Below are 18,771 nucleotides of genomic sequence, written 5' to 3' on the forward strand. Positions count from 1 at the left end.
TTTTATACCCCAAGTCACAGGCACACCACTTCTTTTATACCCCTAGTCACAGGTACACCACCTCTTTTATACCCCTAGTCACAGGTACACCACCTCTTTTATACCCCTAGTCACAGGTACACCACCTCTTTTATACCCCTAGTCACAGGCACGCACCACCTCTTTTATACCCCTAGTCACAGGCACACCACCTCTTTTATACCCCTAGTCACAGGTACACCACCTCTTTTATACCCCTAGTCACAGGTACACCACCTCTTTTATACCCCTAGTCACAGGTACACCACCTCTTTTATACCCCTAGTCACAGGTACACCACCTCTTTTATACCCCTAGTCACAGGCACGCACCACCTCTTTTATACCCCTAGTCACAGGCACACCACCTCTTTTATACCCCTATATTTTCCTGACACTCTCATAACCAGTCCTCCTCATTGGGGAGTGACAGCAGAAGCAGACGTGTGTTCCAGGGCACGTGTTCCTGACACTATCTCATTGGCCAGTCACTATTACAGTGATATAATGGCAGAATGTAGAAGTTGGGCACACCGCCTCTTTTATACCCCTAGTCACAGGCACACCGCCACTTTTATACCCCAAGTCACAGGCACACCGCCTCTTTTATACCCCTAGTCACAGGCACACACCACCGCTTTTATACTCCTAGTCACAGGCACACCTCCTCTTTTATACCCCTAGTCACAGGCACACCGCCACTTTTATACCCCTAGTCACAGGCACACCGCCTCTTTTACACCCCTAGTCACAGGCACACAACCTCTTTTATACCCCTAGTCACAGGCACACACCACCTCTTTTATACCCCTACTCACAGGCACACACCACCTCTTTTATACCCCTAGTCACAGGCACACCGCCTCTTTTATACCCCTAGTCACAGGCACACCGCCTCTTTTATACCCCTAGTCACAGGCACACCGCCTCTTTTATACCCCTAGTCACAGGCAAACTGCCTCGGTTATAACCCTAGTCACAGTCACACCGCCTCATTTATACCTTTTCTTACAGGCACACCGCCTCTTTTATACCCCTAGTCACAGGCAAACTGCCTCTTTTATACCCCTAGTCACAGGCACACAACCTCTTTTATTCCCCTAGTAACAGGCACACACCACCTCTTTTATACCCCTACTCACAGGCACACACCACCTCTTTTATACCCCTAGTCACAGGCACACCGCCTCTTTTATACCCCTAGTCACAGGCACACCGCCTCTTTTATACCCCTAGTCACAGGCACACCGCCTCTTTTATACCCCTAGTCACAGGCAAACTGCCTCGGTTATAACCCTAGTCACAGTCACACCGCCTCATTTATACCTTTTCTCACAGGCACACCGCCTCTTTTATACCCCTAGTCACAGGCAAACTGCCTCTTTTATACCCCTAGTCACAGGCACACAACCTCTTTTATTCCCCTAGTAACAGGCACACACCACCTCTTTTATACCCCTACTCACAGGCACACACCACCTCTTTTATACCCCTAGTCACAGGCACACCACCTCTTTTATACCCCTAGTCACAGGCACACCGCCTCTTTTATACCCCTAGTTACAGGCACACCGCCTCTTTTATACCCCTAGTCACAGGCACACCGCCTCTATTATACCCCTAGTCACAGGCACACCGCCTCTTTTATACCCCCAGTCACAGGCACACCGCCTCTTTTATACCCCCAGTCACAGACACACCGCCTCTTTTATACACCTAGTCACAGGCACACCGCCTCTTTTATACCGTTAGTCACAGGCACACCGCCTCTTTTATACCCCTAGTCACAGGCACACCGCCTCTTTTATACCCCTAGTCACAGACACACGGCCTCTTTTATACCCTTAGTAACAGGCACACCACCTCTTTTATACCCCTTGTCAAAGGCATACCGCCTCTTTTATACCCCTATTCACAGGCACACCGCCTCTTTTATACCCCTAGTCACAGGCACACCGCCTCTCTTATACCTTTAGTCACAGGCACACCGCCTCTTTTACACCCCTAGTAACAGGCACACTGCCTCTTTTATACCCCTAGTCACAGACACACCGCCTCTTTTATACCCCTAGTCACAGGCACGCAACACCTTTTATACCCCTAGTCACAGGCACACCGCCTCTTTTATACCCCTAGTCACAGGCACACCACCACTTTTATACCCGTAGTCACAGGAACACCGCCTCTTTTATACCCCTTGTCACAGGCACACTGCCTCTGTTATAACCCTAGTCACAGTCACACCGCCTCATTTATACCTCTTCTCACAGGCACACCGCCTCTTTTATACCCCTAGTCACAGGCACACTGCCTGTTTTATATCTCTAGTCACATGCACACCGCTACTTTTATACCACTAGCCACAGGCACACAACACCTTTTATACCCCTAGTCACAGGCTCACCGCCTCTTTTACACCCCTAGTCACAGGCACACCGCCTCTTTTAAGCCCCTAGTCACAGGCACACCGCCTTTTTTAAGCCCCTAGTCACAGGCACACCGCCACTTTTACACACCTAGTCACAGGCACACCGCCTCTTTTATACCCCTAGTCACAGACACACCGCCTCTTTTATACCCCTAGTCACAGGTACACCGCCTCTTTTATACCCCTAGTCACAGGCACACCGCCTCTTTTATAACCCTAGTCACAGGCACACCGCCTCTTTTATACCCCTAGTCACAGGCACACCGCCTCTCTTATACCTTTAGTCACAGGCACACCTCCTCTTTTATACCCCTAGTCACAGGCACACCGCCACTTTTATACCCCTAGTCACAGGCACACCGCCTCTTTTACACCCCTAGTCACAGGCACACCGCCTCTTTTATACCCCCAGTCACAGGCACACCGCCTCTTTTATACCCCCAGTCACAGACACACCGCCTCTTTTATACACCTAGTCACAGGCACACCGCCTCTTTTATACCGTTAGTCACAGGCACACCGCCTCTTTTATACCCCTAGTCACAGGCACACCGCCTCTTTTATACCCCTAGTCACAGACACACGGCCTCTTTTATACCCTTAGTAACAGGCACACCACCTCTTTTATACCCCTTGTCAAAGGCATACCGCCTCTTTTATACCCCTATTCACAGGCACACCGCCTCTTTTATACCCCTAGTCACAGGCACACCGCCTCTCTTATACCTTTAGTCACAGGCACACCGCCTCTTTTACACCCCTAGTAACAGGCACACTGCCTCTTTTATACCCCTAGTCACAGACACACCGCCTCTTTTATACCCCTAGTCACAGGCACGCAACACCTTTTATACCCCTAGTCACAGGCACACCGCCTCTTTTATACCCCTAGTCACAGGCACACCACCACTTTTATACCCGTAGTCACAGGAACACCGCCTCTTTTATACCCCTTGTCACAGGCACACTGCCTCTGTTATAACCCTAGTCACAGTCACACCGCCTCATTTATACCTCTTCTCACAGGCACACCGCCTCTTTTATACCCCTAGTCACAGGCACACTGCCTGTTTTATATCTCTAGTCACATGCACACCGCTACTTTTATACCACTAGCCACAGGCACACAACACCTTTTATACCCCTAGTCACAGGCTCACCGCCTCTTTTACACCCCTAGTCACAGGCACACCGCCTCTTTTAAGCCCCTAGTCACAGGCACACCGCATCTTTTAAGCCCCTAGTCACAGGCACACCGCCACTTTTACACACCTAGTCACAGGCACACCGCCTCTTTTATACCCCTAGTCACAGACACACCGCCTCTTTTATACCCCTAGTCACAGGTACACCGCCTCTTTTATACCCCTAGTCACAGGCACACCGCCTCTTTTATACCCCTAGTCACAGGCACACCGCCTCTCTTATACCTTTAGTCACAGGCACACCTCCTCTTTTATACCCCTAGTCACAGGCACACCGCCACTTTTATACCCCTAGTCACAGGCACACCGCCTCTTTTACACCCCTAGTCACAGGCACACAACCTCTTTTATACCCCTAGTCACAGGCACACACCACCTCTTTTATACCCCTACTCACAGGCACACACCACCTCTTTTATACCCCTAGTCACAGGCACACCGCCTCTTTTATACCCCTAGTCACAGGCACACCGCCTCTTTTATACCCCTAGTCACAGGCACACCGCCTCTTTTATACCCCTAGTCACAGGCAAACTGCCTCGGTTATAACCCTAGTCACAGGCACACAACCTCTTTTATTCCCCTATTAACAGGCACACACCACCTCTTTTATACCCCTACTCACAGGCACACACCACCTCTTTTATACCCCTAGTCACAGGCACACCGCCTCTTTTATACCCCTAGTCACAGGCACACCGCCTCTTTTATACCCCTAGTCACAGGCACACCGCCTCTTTTATACCCCTAGTCACAGGCAAACTGCCTCGGTTATAACCCTAGTCACAGTCACACCGCCTCATTTATACCTTTTCTCACAGGCACACCGCCTCTTTTATACCCCTAGTCACAGGCAAACTGCCTCTTTTATACCCCTAGTCACAGGCACACAACCTCTTTTATTCCCCTAGTAACAGGCACACACCACCTCTTTTATACCCCTACTCACAGGCACACACCACCTCTTTTATACCCCTAGTCACAGGCACACCACCTCTTTTATACCCCTAGTCACAGGCACACCGCCTCTTTTATACCCCTAGTTACAGGCACACCGCCTCTTTTATACCCCTAGTCACAGGCACACCGCCTCTATTATACCCCTAGTCACAGGCACACCGCCTCTTTTATACCCCTAGTCACAGGCACACCGCCTCTTTTATACCCCTAGTTACAGGCACACACCACCTCTTTTATACCCCTAGTCACAGGCACACCGCCTTTTTTATACCCCTAGTCACATGCACACTGCCTCTGTTATAACCCTACTCACAGGCACACCGCCACTTTTATACCCCTAGTCACAGGCACACAACACCTTTTATACCCCTAGTTACAGGCACACCGCCTCTTTTATACCCCTAGTCACAGGCACACCGCCACTTTTATACCCCAAGTCACAGGCACACCGCCTCTTTTATACCCCTAGTCACAGGCACACCGCCTCTATTATACCCTTAGTCACAGGCACACCGCCTCTTTTATACCCTTAGTCACAGGCACACCGCCTCTTTTATACCCCTAGTCACACGCACACCACCTCTTTTATACCCCTAGTCACACGCACACCACCTCTTCTATACCCCTAGTCACAGGCACACCGCTACTTTTATACCACTAGCCACAGGCACACCCCCTCTTTTATACCCCTAGTCACAGGCACACCGCCTCTTTTATACCCCTAGTCACAGGCACACCGCCTCTTTTATACCCCTAGTCACAGGCACACACCACCTCTTTTATACCCCTAGTCACAGGCACAGACCACCTCTTTTATACCCCTAGTCACAGGCACACACCACCGCTTTTATACTCCTAGTCACAGGCACACCACCTCTTTTATACCCCTAGTCACAGGCACACCGCCACTTTTATACCCCTAGTCACAGGCACACCGCCTCTTTTATACCCCTAGTCACAGGCAAACTGCCTCGGTTATACCCCTAGTCACAGGCACACAACACCTTTTATACCCCTATTCACAGGCACACCGCCTCTTTTATACCCCTAGTCACAGGCACACCGCCACTTTTATACCCCAAGTCACAGGCACACCGCCTCTTTTATACCCCTAGTCACAGGCACACCACCTCTATTATACCTCTAGTCACAGGCACACTGACTCTTTTATACCCTTAGTCACAGGCACACACCACCTCTTTTATACCCCTAGTCACAGGCACACACCACCTCTTTTATACCCCTAGTCACACGCACACCACCTCTTTTATACCCCTAGTCACACGCATACCACCTCTTCTATACCCCTAGTCACAGGCACACCGCTACTTTTATACCACTAGCCACAGACACACCCCCTCTTTTATACCCCTAGTCACAGGCACACCACCTCTTTTATACCCCTAGTCACAGGCACACACCACCTCTTTTATACCCCTAGTCACAGGCACACACCACCGCTTTTATACTCCTAGTCACAGGCACACCACCTCTTTTATACCCCTAGTCACAGGCACACCGCCACTTTTATACCCCTAGTCACAGGCACACCGCCTCTTTTATACCCCTAGTCACAGGCAAACTGCCTCGGTTATAACCCTAGTCACACGCACACCGCCTCATTTATACCTCTTCTCACAGGCACTCCGCCTCTTTTATACCCCTAGTCACAGGCACACCCCCTCTTTTATACCCCTAGTCACAGGCACACCGCCTCTTTTATACCCCTAGTCACAGGCACACACCACCTCTTTTATAACCCTAGTCACAGGCACACACCACCTCTTTTATACCCCTAGTCACAGGCACACCGCCTCTTTTATACCCGTAGTTACAGGCACACCACCTTTTTTATACCCCTAGTCACAGGTACACCACCTCTTTTATACCCCTAGTCAAAGGCACACCCCCTCTTTTATACCCCTAGTCACAGGCAAACTGCCTCGGTTATAACCCTAGTCACAGTTACACCGCCTCATTTATACCTCTTCTCACAGGCACTCCGCCTCTTTTATACCCCTAGTCACAGGCACACCCCCTCTTTTATGCCCCTAGTCACAGGCACACACCACCTCTTTTATACCCCTAGTCACAGGCACACACCACCTCTTTTATACCCCTAGTCACAGGCACACCACCTTTTTTATACCCCTAGTCACAGATACAGACCACCTCTTTTATACCCCTAGTCACAGGCACACCCCCTCTTTTATACCCCTAGTCACAGGCACACACCGCCTCTTTTATACCCCTAGTCACAGGCACACACCACCTCTTTTATACCCCTAGTCACAGGCACACACCACCTCTTTTATACCCCTAGTCACAGGCACACCACCTTTTTTATACCCCTAGTCACAGATACACCACCTCTTTTATACCCCTAGTCACAGGCACACCACCTCTTTTATACCCCTAGTTACAGGCACACCACCTCTTTTATACCCCTAGTTACAGGCACACCGCCTCTTTTATACACCTAGTTACAGGCACACCACCTCTTTTATACCCCTAGTCACAGGCACACCACCTCTTTTATACCCCTAGTTACAGGCACACCACCTCTTTTATACCCCTAGTCACAGGCACACACCACCTCTTTTATACCCCTAATCACAGGCACACCACCTCTTTTATACCCCTAGTCACAGGTACACCACCTCTTTTATACCCCTAGTCACAGGTACACCACCTCTTTTATACCCCTAGTCACAGGTACACCACCTCTTTTATACCCCTAGTCACAGGCACGCACCACCTCTTTTATACCCCTAGTCACAGGCACACCACCTCTTTTATACCCCTAGTCACAGGTACACCACCTCTTTTATACCCCTAGTCACAGGTACACCACCTCTTTTATACCCCTAGTCACAGGTACACCACCTCTTTTATACCCCTAGTCACAGGTACACCACCTCTTTTATACCCCTAGTCACAGGCACGCACCACCTCTTTTATACCCCTAGTCACAGGCACACCACCTCTTTTATACCCCTATATTTTCCTGACACTCTCATAACCAGTCCTCCTCATTGGGGAGTGACAGCAGAAGCAGACGTGTGTTCCAGGGCACGTGTTCCTGACACTATCTCATTGGCCAGTCACTATTACAGTGATATAATGGCAGAATGTAGAAGTTGGGCACATGCATGAAAAACATTTTTTCCTCTAACTAGAAAAGTATATTTTTTATGCAGCAATTGTGTATACAATAAATAAGCATTGTGGTTTCATATTGCTACAGTGTATATATTTATATTTATATATGCTCTCTAATATTTCACCTTCGCTGATTGTATGAATGTATATGTGTTGACACTGCTGCTCTTTAGTACATAAGCCAACTCTGATAGGGTTCATCCGTACTCTCAGTAACTCATGGTGCTCCCTTCTGTAAATCATCAGTAGGTGCGGAGTGCCTATATACATATACTTGTATTTATATAAGGGTGCTCTCATTGACTCCGTCCAGTGTCCTCTTTGGATACAACGGACAATAGCAGAAGCCCAGTATCTGATATATGTGCATCTTCTGTCCAACTTTTTACATAAACTACCTTGTTTTTGTATCTTTTTGATATCATCATTTCTGTGTGCTCATATATTATACACGTGACAACACTTTGGGGATTATAGTTTGCCCTCATAAAGCTGGGTACACACTTATTGATATTTCGTGGATCAGGCCGACATGTCGTCAAAATGGTGCAGTGTGTACCCAATATGTCGGCCGTGCGCGCTCCTGTGGGGTCATCAGCCGCATCATCAGGTCGGCCCAGGTCTGACAATGCTACTGATGATCCCAATCAATGGGATGCGGCAGGGGCCGACATATCGCACTGGATCGTCTAATGTGTACCAGCGCCCCGATATGTTGCCCCATCGGCAGGGGGGTAGCCCATCAGAGCACTTGGAACAAATATCGTTTAATGTGTACCCAGCTTATCAGTACATTCAGTTGCAGCAGAACTGCTGAGTGCAAAATGTCACATTCCTTTTGGAATCATATGTATATGTCATAGTGATATATTATTGATTGATACATTGACTCACATTGGTTTGAGTAGGACAGATCCCTGCAGGACTGGTTACATTATAGTGTGCAGATGAGCCCTCACTGGCCCATGTATTTGCGAATAGGTGCGAGGTTTTCCTGCAGGTGAGATTAGGTGCGAGGTTTTCCTGCAGGTGAGATTAGGTGCGAGGTTTTCCTGCAGGTGAGATGAGGTGCGAGGTTTTCCTGCAGGTGAGATTAGGTGCGAGGTTTTCCTGCAGGTGAGATTAGGTGCGAGGTTTTCCTGCAGGTGAGATTAGGTGTGAGGTTTTCCTGCAGGTGAGATTAGGTGCGAGGTTTTCCTGCACGTGAGATTAGGTGCAAGGTTTTCCTGCAGGTGAGATTAGGTGCGAGGTTTTCCTGCAGGTGAGATTAGGTGCAAGGTTTTCCTGCAGGTGAGATTAGGTGCAAGGTTTTCCTGCAGGTGAGATTAGGTGCGAGGTTATCCTGCAGGTGAGATTAGGTGCAAGGTTTTCCTGCAGGTGAGATTAGGTGCAAGGTGTTCCTGCAAGTGAGATTAGGTGCAAGGTTTTCCTGCAGGTGAGATTAGGTGCAAGGTTTTCCTGCAGGTGAGATTAGGTGCGAGGTTTTCCTACAGGTGAGATTAGGTGCGAGGTTTTCCTGCAGGTGAGATTAGGTGCGAGCTTTTCCAGCAGGTGAGATTAGGTGCGAGGTTTTCCTGCAGGTGAGATTAGGTGCGACCCTTTCCAGCAGGTGAGATTTGGTGCAAGGTTTTCCTGCAGGTGATATTAGGTGCAAAGTTTTCCTGCAGGTGAGATTAGGTGCGAGGTTATCCTGCAGGTGAGATTAGGTGTGAGGTTTTACCTGCAGGTGAGATTAGGTACGAGGTTATCCTGCAGATGAGATTAGGTGCAAGGTTTTCCTGCAGGTGCGATTAGGTGCGAGGTTTTCCTGCAGGTGAGATTAGGTGCGAGGTTTTCCTACAGGTGAGATTAGGTGAGAGGTTTTCCTGCCGATGCAATTAGGTGCGAGGTTTTCCTGCAGGTGAGATTAGGTGCGAGGTTTTACCTGCAGGTGAGATTAGGTGCGAGGTTTTCCTGCAGGTGAGATTAGGTGCGAGGTTTTCCTGCAGGTGAGATTAGGTGCGAGGTTTTACCTGCAGGTGAGATTAGGTGCGAGGTTTTACCTGCAGGTGAGATTAGGTGCGAGGTTATCCTGCAGGTGAGATTAGGTGTGAGGTTTTCCTGCAGGTGAGATTAGGTGCGAGGTTATCCTGCAGGTGAGATTAGGTGCGAGGTTTTCCTGCAGGTGAGATTAGGTGCGAGGTTTTACCTGCAGGTGAGATTAGGTGCGAGTTTATCCTGCAGGTGAGATGAGGTGCGAGGTTATCCTGCAGGTGAGATGAGGTGCGAGGTTTTCCTGCAGGTGAGATTAGGTACGAGGTTTTCCTGCAGGTGAGATTAGGTACGAGGTTTTCCTGCAGGTGAGATTAGGTGCGAGGTTTTCCTGCAGGTGAGATTAGGAGCGAGGTTTTACCTGCAGGTGAGATTAGGTGCGAGGTGTTCCTGCAGGTGAGATGAGGTGCGAGGTTTTCCTGCAGGTGAGATTAGGTGCGAGGTTATCCTGCAGGTGAGATGAGGTGCGAGGTTTACCTGCAGGTGAGATTAGGTACGAGGTTTTCCTGCAGGTGAGATTAGGTGCGAGGTTTTCCTGCAGGTGAGATTAGGTGCGAGGTTATCCTGCAGGTGAGATGAGGTGCGAGGTTTACCTGCAGGTGAGATTAGGTACGAGGTTTTCCTGCAGGTGAGATTAGGTGAGAGGTTTTCCTGCAGGTGAGATTAGGTGCGAGGTTTTCCTGCAGGTGAGATTAGGTGAGAGGTTTTCCTGCAGGTGAGATTAGGTGCGAGGATTTCCTGCAGGTGAGATTAGGTGCGAGGTTATCCTGCAGGTGAGATTAGGTGTGAGGTTTTCCTGCAGGTGAGATTAGGTGCGAGGTTTTCCTGCAGGTGAGATTAGGTGCGAGGTGTTCCTGCAGGTGAGATGAGGTGCGAGGTTTTCCTGCAGGTGAGATTAGGTGCGAGGTTATCCTGCAGGTGAGATGAGGTGCGAGGTTTACCTGCAGGTGAGATTAGGTACGAGGTTTTCCTGCAGGTGAGATTAGGTGAGAGGTTTTCCTGCAGGTGACATTAGGTGCGAGGTTTTCCTGCAGGTGAGATTAGGTGCAAGGTTATCCTGCAGGTGAGATTAGGTGTGAGGTTATCCTGCAGGTGAGATGAGGTGCGATGTTTTCCTGCAGGTGCGATTAGGTGCGAGGTTTTCCTGCAGGTGAGATGAGGTGCGAGGTTTTCCTGCAGGTGAGATTAGGTACGAGGTTTTCCTGCAGGTGAGATTAGGTGCGAGGTTTTCCTGCAGGTGAGATGAGGTGCGAGGTTTTCCTGCAGGTGAGATGAGGTGCGAGGTTTTCCTGCAGGTGAGATTAGGTACAAGGTTTTCCTGCAGGTGAGATGAGGTGCGAGGTTTTCCTGCAGGTGAGATTAGGTGCAAGGTTTTCCTGCAGGTGAGATTAGGTGAGAGGTTATCCTGCAGGTGAGATGAGGTGCGAGGTTTTCCTGCAGGTGAGATTAGGTACGAGGTTTTCCTGCAGGTGAGATTAGGTACGAGGTTATCCTGCAGATGAGATTAGGTGCAAGGTTTTCCTGCAGGTGCGATTAGGTGCGAGGTTTTCCTGCAGGTGAGATTAGGTGCGAGGTTTTCCTACAGGTGAGATTAGGTGAGAGGTTTTCCTGCCGATGCAATTAGGTGCGAGGTTTTCCTACAGGTGAGATTAGGTGCGAGGTTTTACCTGCAGGTGAGATTAGGTGCGAGGTTTTCCTGCAGGTGAGATTAGGTGCGAGGTTTTCCTGCAGGTGAGATTAGGTGCGAGGTTTTACCTGCAGGTGAGATTAGGTGCGAGGTTTTACCTGCAGGTGAGATTAGGTGCGAGGTTATCCTGCAGGTGAGATTAGGTGTGAGGTTTTCCTGCAGGTGAGATTAGGTGCGAGGTTATCCTGCAGGTGAGATTAGGTGCGAGGTTTTCCTGCTGGTGAGATTAGGTGCGAGGTTTTACCTGCAGGTGAGATTAGGTGCGAGGTTATCCTGCAGGTGAGATGAGGTGCGAGGTTATTCTGCAGGTGAGATGAGGTGCGAGGTTTTCCTGCAGGTGAGATTAGGTACGAGGTTTTCCTGCAGGTGAGATTAGGTACGAGGTTTTCCTGCAGGTGAGATTAGGTGCGAGGTTTTCCTGCAGGTGAGATTAGGTGCGAGGTTTTACCTGCAGGTGAGATTAGGTGCGAGGTTATCCTGCAGGTGAGATTAGGTGTGAGGTTTTCCTGCAGGTGAGATTAGGTGCGAGGTTTTACCTGCAGGTGAGATTAGGTGCGAGGTGTTCCTGCAGGTGAGATGAGGTGCGAGGTTTTCCTGCAGGTGAGATTAGGTGCGAGGTTATCCTGCAGGTGAGATGAGGTGCGAGGTTTACCTGCAGGTGAGATTAGGTACGAGGTTTTCCTGCAGGTGAGATTAGGTGCGAGGTTTTCCTGCAGGTGAGATTAGGTGCGAGCTGTTCCTGCAGGTGAGATGACTTGCAAGGTTTTCCTGCAGGTGAGATTAGGTACCAGGTTTTCCTGCAGGTGAGATTAGGTGAGAGGTTTTCCTGCAGGTGAGATTAGGTGCGAGGTTTTCCTGCAGGTGAGATTAGGTGAGAGGTTTTCCTGCAGGTGAGATTAGGTACGAGGTTTTCCTGCAGGTGAGATTAGGTGAGAGGTTTTCCTGCAGGTGACATTAGGTGCGAGGTTTTCCTGCAGGTGAGATTAGGTGCGAGGTTATCCTGCAGGTGAGATTAGGTGCGTGGTTTTCCTGCAGGTGAGATGAGGTGCGAGGTTTTCCTGCAGGTGCGATTAGGTGCGAGGTTTTCCTGCAGGTGAGATGAGGTGCGAGGTTTTCCTGCAGGTGAGATTAGGTGCGAGGTTTTCCTGCAGGTGAGATTAGGTGCGATGTTTTCCTGCAGGTGCGATTAGGTGCGAGGTTTTCCTGCAGGTGAGATGAGGTGCGAGGTTTTCCTGCAGGTGAGATTAGGTACAAGGTTTTCCTGCAGGTGAGATTAGGTGCGAGGTTTTCCTGCAGGTGAGATTAGGTGCGAGGTTTTCCTGCAGGTGAGATGAGGTGCGAGGTTTTCCTGCAGGTGAGATTAGGTACAAGGTTTTCCTGCAGGTGAGATTAGGTGCGAGGTTATCCTGCAGGTGAGATGAGGTGCGAGGTTTTCCTGCAGGTGAGATTAGGTGCAAGGTTTTCCTGCAGGTGAGATTAGGTGCGAGGTTATCCTGCAGGTGAGATGAGGTGCGAGGTTTTCCTGCAGGTGAGATTAGGTACGAGGTTTTCCTGCAGGTGAGATTAGGTGCGAGGTTTTCCTGCAGGTGAGATTAGGTGCGAGGTTTTCCTGCAGGTGAGATTAGGTGCGAGGTTTTCCTGCAGGTGAGATTAGGTGCGAGGTTTTCCTGCAGGTGAGATTAGGTGCGAGGTTTTACTGCAGGTGAGATTAGGTGCGAGGTTTTCCTGCAGGTGAGATGAGGTGCGAGGTTCTCCTGCAGGTGAGATTAGGTGCGAGGTTTTCCTGCAGGTGAGATTAGGTGCGAGGTTTTCCTGCAGGTGCGATTAGGTGCGAGGTTTTCCTGCAGATGAGATGAGGTGCGAGGTTTTCCTGCAGGTGAGATGAGGTGCGAGGTTTTTCCTTCTTAGAGCAGCTGGAGTTTTTATTCTCACACCTCCAGAGCAAGTGTGATTTTCCATTAAATCGGTAATTTTAGGAAAAATCACTTTTTTAATTGGATACCGCGGGTATCGGGAGTGCGTATATCCGCGGTAATCCAAAATTGGGCACCAGGTTTTTTCCTCGCTAAACCTCGCGCTCAATTGAATATGCCCCTATGAGTGGGAACCAGTGCGCCTGCCCAGCCCCCTTCTACTTTTATACAGAGAAGCTGAATATATGTCACTTTCCTGGTGTGTTCATTAGGGATTGGAGCATCTCCTCTCAGCGTTTATCCTGCCTGAGCCTGAGCCAGACGCACATGGATGGGAATATTGCGGATATCTGCGTATGCGCTGTAGAAATAAATACCACGTGCGACAGATCAGACACACTCACACAGACGGAGGTTGCAAGTGCGTACCACTGTCCATGGATAACACTGACGTGTAATGCATCCTTACAGCCTACAATGGTCACGTTGCTATCACTGTCCATGGATAACACTGACGTGTAATGCGTCCTTACAGCCTGCAAGAGTCACGTTGCTGTCACTGTCCATGGATAACACTGACGTGTAATGCGTCCTTACAGCCTGCAATGGTCACGTTGCTATCACTGTGCATGGATAACACTGACGTGTAATGCGTCCTTACAGCCTGCAAGGTCACGTTGCTATTACTGTCTATGGATAACACTGACATGTAATGCGTCCTTACAGCCTGCAATGGTCACGTTGCTATCACTGTGCATGGATAACACTGACGTGTAATGCGTCCTTACAGCCTGCAAGAGTCACGTTGCTATCACTGTCCATGGATAACACTGCCGTGTAATGCGTCCTTACAGCCTGCAAGAGTCACGTTGCTATCACTGTCCATGGATAACACTGATGTGTAATGCGTACTTACAGCCTGCAAGAGTCACGTTGCTATCACTGTCCATGGATAACACTGATGTGTAATGCGTCCTTACAGCCTGCAAGGGTCACGTTGCTATCACTGTGTATGGATAACACTTATGTGCAATGTGTCCTTACAGCCTGCAAGAGTCACGTTGCTATCACTGTCCATGGATAACACTGGTACCGTTGCTCAGGGAGGGACATTATAGGCCTGATTCTGTTTGCAGACATGTCTATGGTATATACACACGTGCTGTAGCGTATATATACAATTTTGCGCATCTCTCTGTCAGACGGATTTCGGCTGTATCTTTCTCTTTGTGAAATGGGCATTTCTGGGACCCAAGTGAGCGGCTACTGTACATTGCGGAGGAGCGCGAGAGGACCATTTGGTGGCAGTGCCCCAGGAAGGTCGTTGCCATTCTGCGTATGGCGAAGGGACGCCTGTTTAGGAGGATCTGTTATGCGCAGCATGTGCTACCTGTAAGAGCTGCTGCAGATGGAGGAAACAGTGGGCGCAGCATCTATACGCATGACGCCACACGGATATGCGCATTAGCATAAGGTACTAAATATGGCTGCAGTGGCCGCCTCACAATCAGCCCCTATCCCGGCGCAATGGCGGGAAGAAAGGATTCCTTGGAAAAGTTACAATTTTATTTGTGTTCCAAACACAGAAGTTCCCAATCAGGGCGATAACTGCATCATATATTTATCATGGATTACACATTGTTCACCACAGAACATAGAAGCACCGGCGAGATCTTTCCATGTAGGACGCCATGGTGTATGGATAACTCCTCGGCTCCGTAGGGTGGATGAATGTAGCATTACAAGTAGCAGAGCGATTCCTGCTGCGTCAGGAGACGGGAGATTGGGTGACGCTGTCGTCCTGTCTGTGCTTCAGCCTGTCCTGAAAATAAGACAAGTAATTACATCACGCCTAACGCTGCGCTGATTGCTGGTAATGTAAGGGCGTGGCCTCAGCGGTCACCATGTCAGTTGCAATAACTCACAGTCACCCTCCTTAATATAATATATCTCTATCCAAATGACATATACATCATATGATAGATAGATATGAGATAGATAGATAGATAGATAGATAGATAGATAGATAGATATGAGATAGATAGATAGATATGAGATAGATAGAGAGATATGAGATAGATAGATAGATAGATAGATAGATAGATAGATAGGTAGATAGATATGAGATAGATAGATAGATATGAGATAGATAGAGAGATATGAGATAGATAGATAGATAGATAGATAGATAGATAGATAGATAGATAGATAGATAGATAGATATGAGATAGATAGATAGATATGAGATAGATAGATAGATAGATAGAGAGATAGAGAGATATGAGATAGATAGATATGAGATAGATAGATATGAGATAGATAGATAGATAGATAGATAGATATGAGAGAGATAGATAGATAGATAGATAGATATGAGATAGATAGATATGAGATAGATAGATAGATAGATAGATAGATAGATATGAGATAGATAGATAGATAGATAGATAGATAGATAGATATGAGATAGATAGATATGAGATCGATAGATAGATAGAAATGGAGCTAAATGTAATACTGTAGCTTGCAATCTTCAGCCACTGTGGGGATTTATGCGAGTCTTGCGGTATCTTTAAAGCAGCATTCATTTTAAAGGATAAACCAAGCTAAACTCACAATGCCAGTAGGAGTGTGAGAATACTGTCAGTCATTGCCAGTAGAAGCCTGAGAATATGGTCCCACATGGCCAGTAGGAGCAGGAGACTACTTTCCTCCCCGTTTTGTAGGCGGGTAGGGGGGTGGCTGGACAAACGGAGGGGTTCCCGAATGAACACCTGGCATTTGTGGGTGGCCCTATTGACATCACTCATGATGTCAGTAGTGGACTTCCGGCTCTATTAGAGCTGGAAGTCCACTTGGCATTGCGAGTACTGAGACCCTACCACAAGGGTCTCCTCGCAATGCCAATGGTCGCGATAATCACGACCATCACCAGGCCGCTTGCACAAGCTGTAGGTGGTCACCCACAGCTGTGCGAGCGGCCTGGAGGCCGGATTTTAAAAAATAGGGACGCCCTGATTCAGAGCAAGCGCACACAAATAGCGTGCGCCTCTGAATCAGGCCCACTGTCCCATATAGCCAGTAGGAGCATGAGAATATGATCCCACATGGCCAGCAAAACCGTAAGATTATGGTCCAACATTGCCAGTAGGAGTTTGAGAGTACTGTCCCACATGGCTAGTAGGAGCATTAGAACAATGTCCCACATTGCCAGTAGGAGCGTGAGAATACTGTGCCACATGGCCAGTAGGAGCATGAGAATACTGTCCCACATGGCCACTAGGAACGTGAGAATACTGTCCCACATGGCCAGTAGGAGCGTGAGAATACTGTCCCACATGGCCACTAGGAGCGAGAGAATACTGTCCCACATGGCCAGTAGGAGCGTGAGAATACTGTCCCACATGGCCAGAAGAAGCGTGAGAATACTGTCCCACATGGCCAGTAGGAACGTGAGAATACTGTCCCACATGGCCACTAGGAGCGTGAAAATACTGTCCCACATGGCCAGTAGGAGCATGAGAATATAGTCGCACATGGTCAATAGGGGCTTGAGAATACAGTCCCACAAGGCCAGTAGGAGCATGAGAATACGGTCCCACATGACCAGTATGAGCGTGAGAATACTGCCTTACATGGCCAGTAGGAGCATGAGAATATGGTCCCACATAGCCAGTAGGAGCGTGATAATACTGTCTCACATGGCCAGTAGCAGTGTGAGAATACTGTCCCACATGGCCAGTAGGAGCGTGAGAATACTGTCCCACATGGCCAGTAGGAGAGTGAGAATACTGTCGCACATGGCCAGTAGGAGCGTGATAATACGGTCGCACATGGCCAGTAGGAGCGTGATAATACGGTTGCACATGGCCAGTAGGAGCATGAGAATACGGTCCCACATGGCCAGTAGGAATGTGAGAATACTGTCCCACATGGCCAGTAGGGGAGTGAGAATACTGTCCCGCATGGCCAGTAGGAGCGTGAGAATACTGTCCCGCATGGCCAGTAGGAGTGTGAGAATACTGTCCCGCATGGCCAGTCGGAGCGTGAGAATACTGTCCCGCATGGCCAGTAGGAGCATGAGAATACTGTCCCACATGGCCAGTAGGAACATGAGAATACTGTCCCACATGGCCACTAGGAGCATGATAATACTGTCCCACATGGCCAGTAGGAGCGTGAGAATATGGTCGCACATGGTCAGTAGGAGCGTGAGAATATGGTCCCACATGGTCAGTAGGAGCGTGAGAATATTGTCCCACATGACCAGTATGAGCGTGAGAATACGGCCTCACATGGCCAGTAGGAGCATGGGAATACGGTCCCACATGGACAGTAGGAGCATGAGAAGACTGTCCCACATGGCCAGTAGGCGCATGAGAATACTGTCCCACATGGCCAGTAGGAGCGTGAGAATACTGTCCCACATGGCCAATAGAAGTGTGAGAATAATGTCTCACATGGCCAGTAGGAGTGTGATAATACGGTCGCACATGGCCAGTAGGAGCATCAGAATACTGTCCCACATGGCCAGTAGGAGTGTGAGAATACTGTCCCACATGGCCAGTAGGTGTTACAAGTCGCGGTCACGACGTGACCCTTTCTGACAGCTTTCCCAGGCAGGACGAGGTTACTCCTGTTGCTAGGCAATCGTCACTCCTCAGGAAGTGATGTCTCATCCACAGGTGCAGCTTAAGTGTTTTAGCCTATTTATGCTCACTGAACAATTGCACCTGTGCTGACTATAGCACGTCTGTGGATTTCATCAGCTTAGCTGCATGGGCAACTTTTGTTCCCTTCATGATATTGCTTCCATTCGGCTTCCCAGCTGACACCAAGCAGCTCCTGGGCTGCCATCGTCCTCCAAACGGCTTCCTAGCTGCATCTAGCAGCTCCCATGCTGCCAACGTTCACCATACGGCTTCCTAGCCACACCAAGTAGCTCCCGTGCTACCACCATTCTTCATTCGGCTTCTTAGCCGCTCAAAGCAACTCCCATGCTGCAACATCGGCACCACCGCCGCAACATCAGCACACTTGCCGCAGCATCAGCTCTCAAAGCCATTTGCTAACCTTAGACTGTTTATCTACAGATATTGCTGCAACATCGGCACCATCGCTGCAACATTGTCCCACTTGCCGCACCATCGGGTCTCAAAGCATTTTCATGCCCTAGACTGTTTATCTACGGCAATTGTCACAACATCGGCACCATTGCCGCAACATCGGCACATTTGCCATACCATCGGCTCTCAAAGCCATTTCCAAACTCTAGACTGCTTTTCTACAGCTATTGCCGCAACATCGGCACCATCATCGCAACATTGGCACAATTGCCGCACCTTCGGCACACTTGCCACACCTTCGG

The 18,771-nt window shown here is 49.2% G+C and overlaps 1 protein-coding gene across 2 annotated transcripts in view; it reads right to left on the reverse strand.

The window, feature by feature from the left end:
• Window positions 1-15,008: 15,008 nt before the first annotated feature.
• The window catches only part of LOC148442504 (calpain-1 catalytic subunit-like), a 193,876-nt gene continuing 190,113 nt past the window's right edge, over window positions 15,009-18,771 (reverse strand). The window contains exon 14 of one of the 2 annotated variants that reach the window (XM_088463878.1): window positions 15,009-15,220. In XM_088463878.1, coding sequence (XP_088320004.1) covers window positions 15,172-15,220 — 49 coding nt within the window. In that variant the 3' untranslated portion in view covers window positions 15,009-15,171. Of the gene's footprint in view, window positions 15,226-18,771 lie in introns of both variants that reach the window. The other variant, XM_088463879.1, reaches the window with a different exon arrangement.

This window comes from Taudactylus pleione, unplaced genomic scaffold, assembly GCF_031769625.1.
Source record: "Taudactylus pleione unplaced genomic scaffold, aTauple2 ptg001487l, whole genome shotgun sequence".
Lineage (NCBI taxonomy): Eukaryota > Metazoa > Chordata > Amphibia > Anura > Myobatrachidae > Taudactylus > Taudactylus pleione.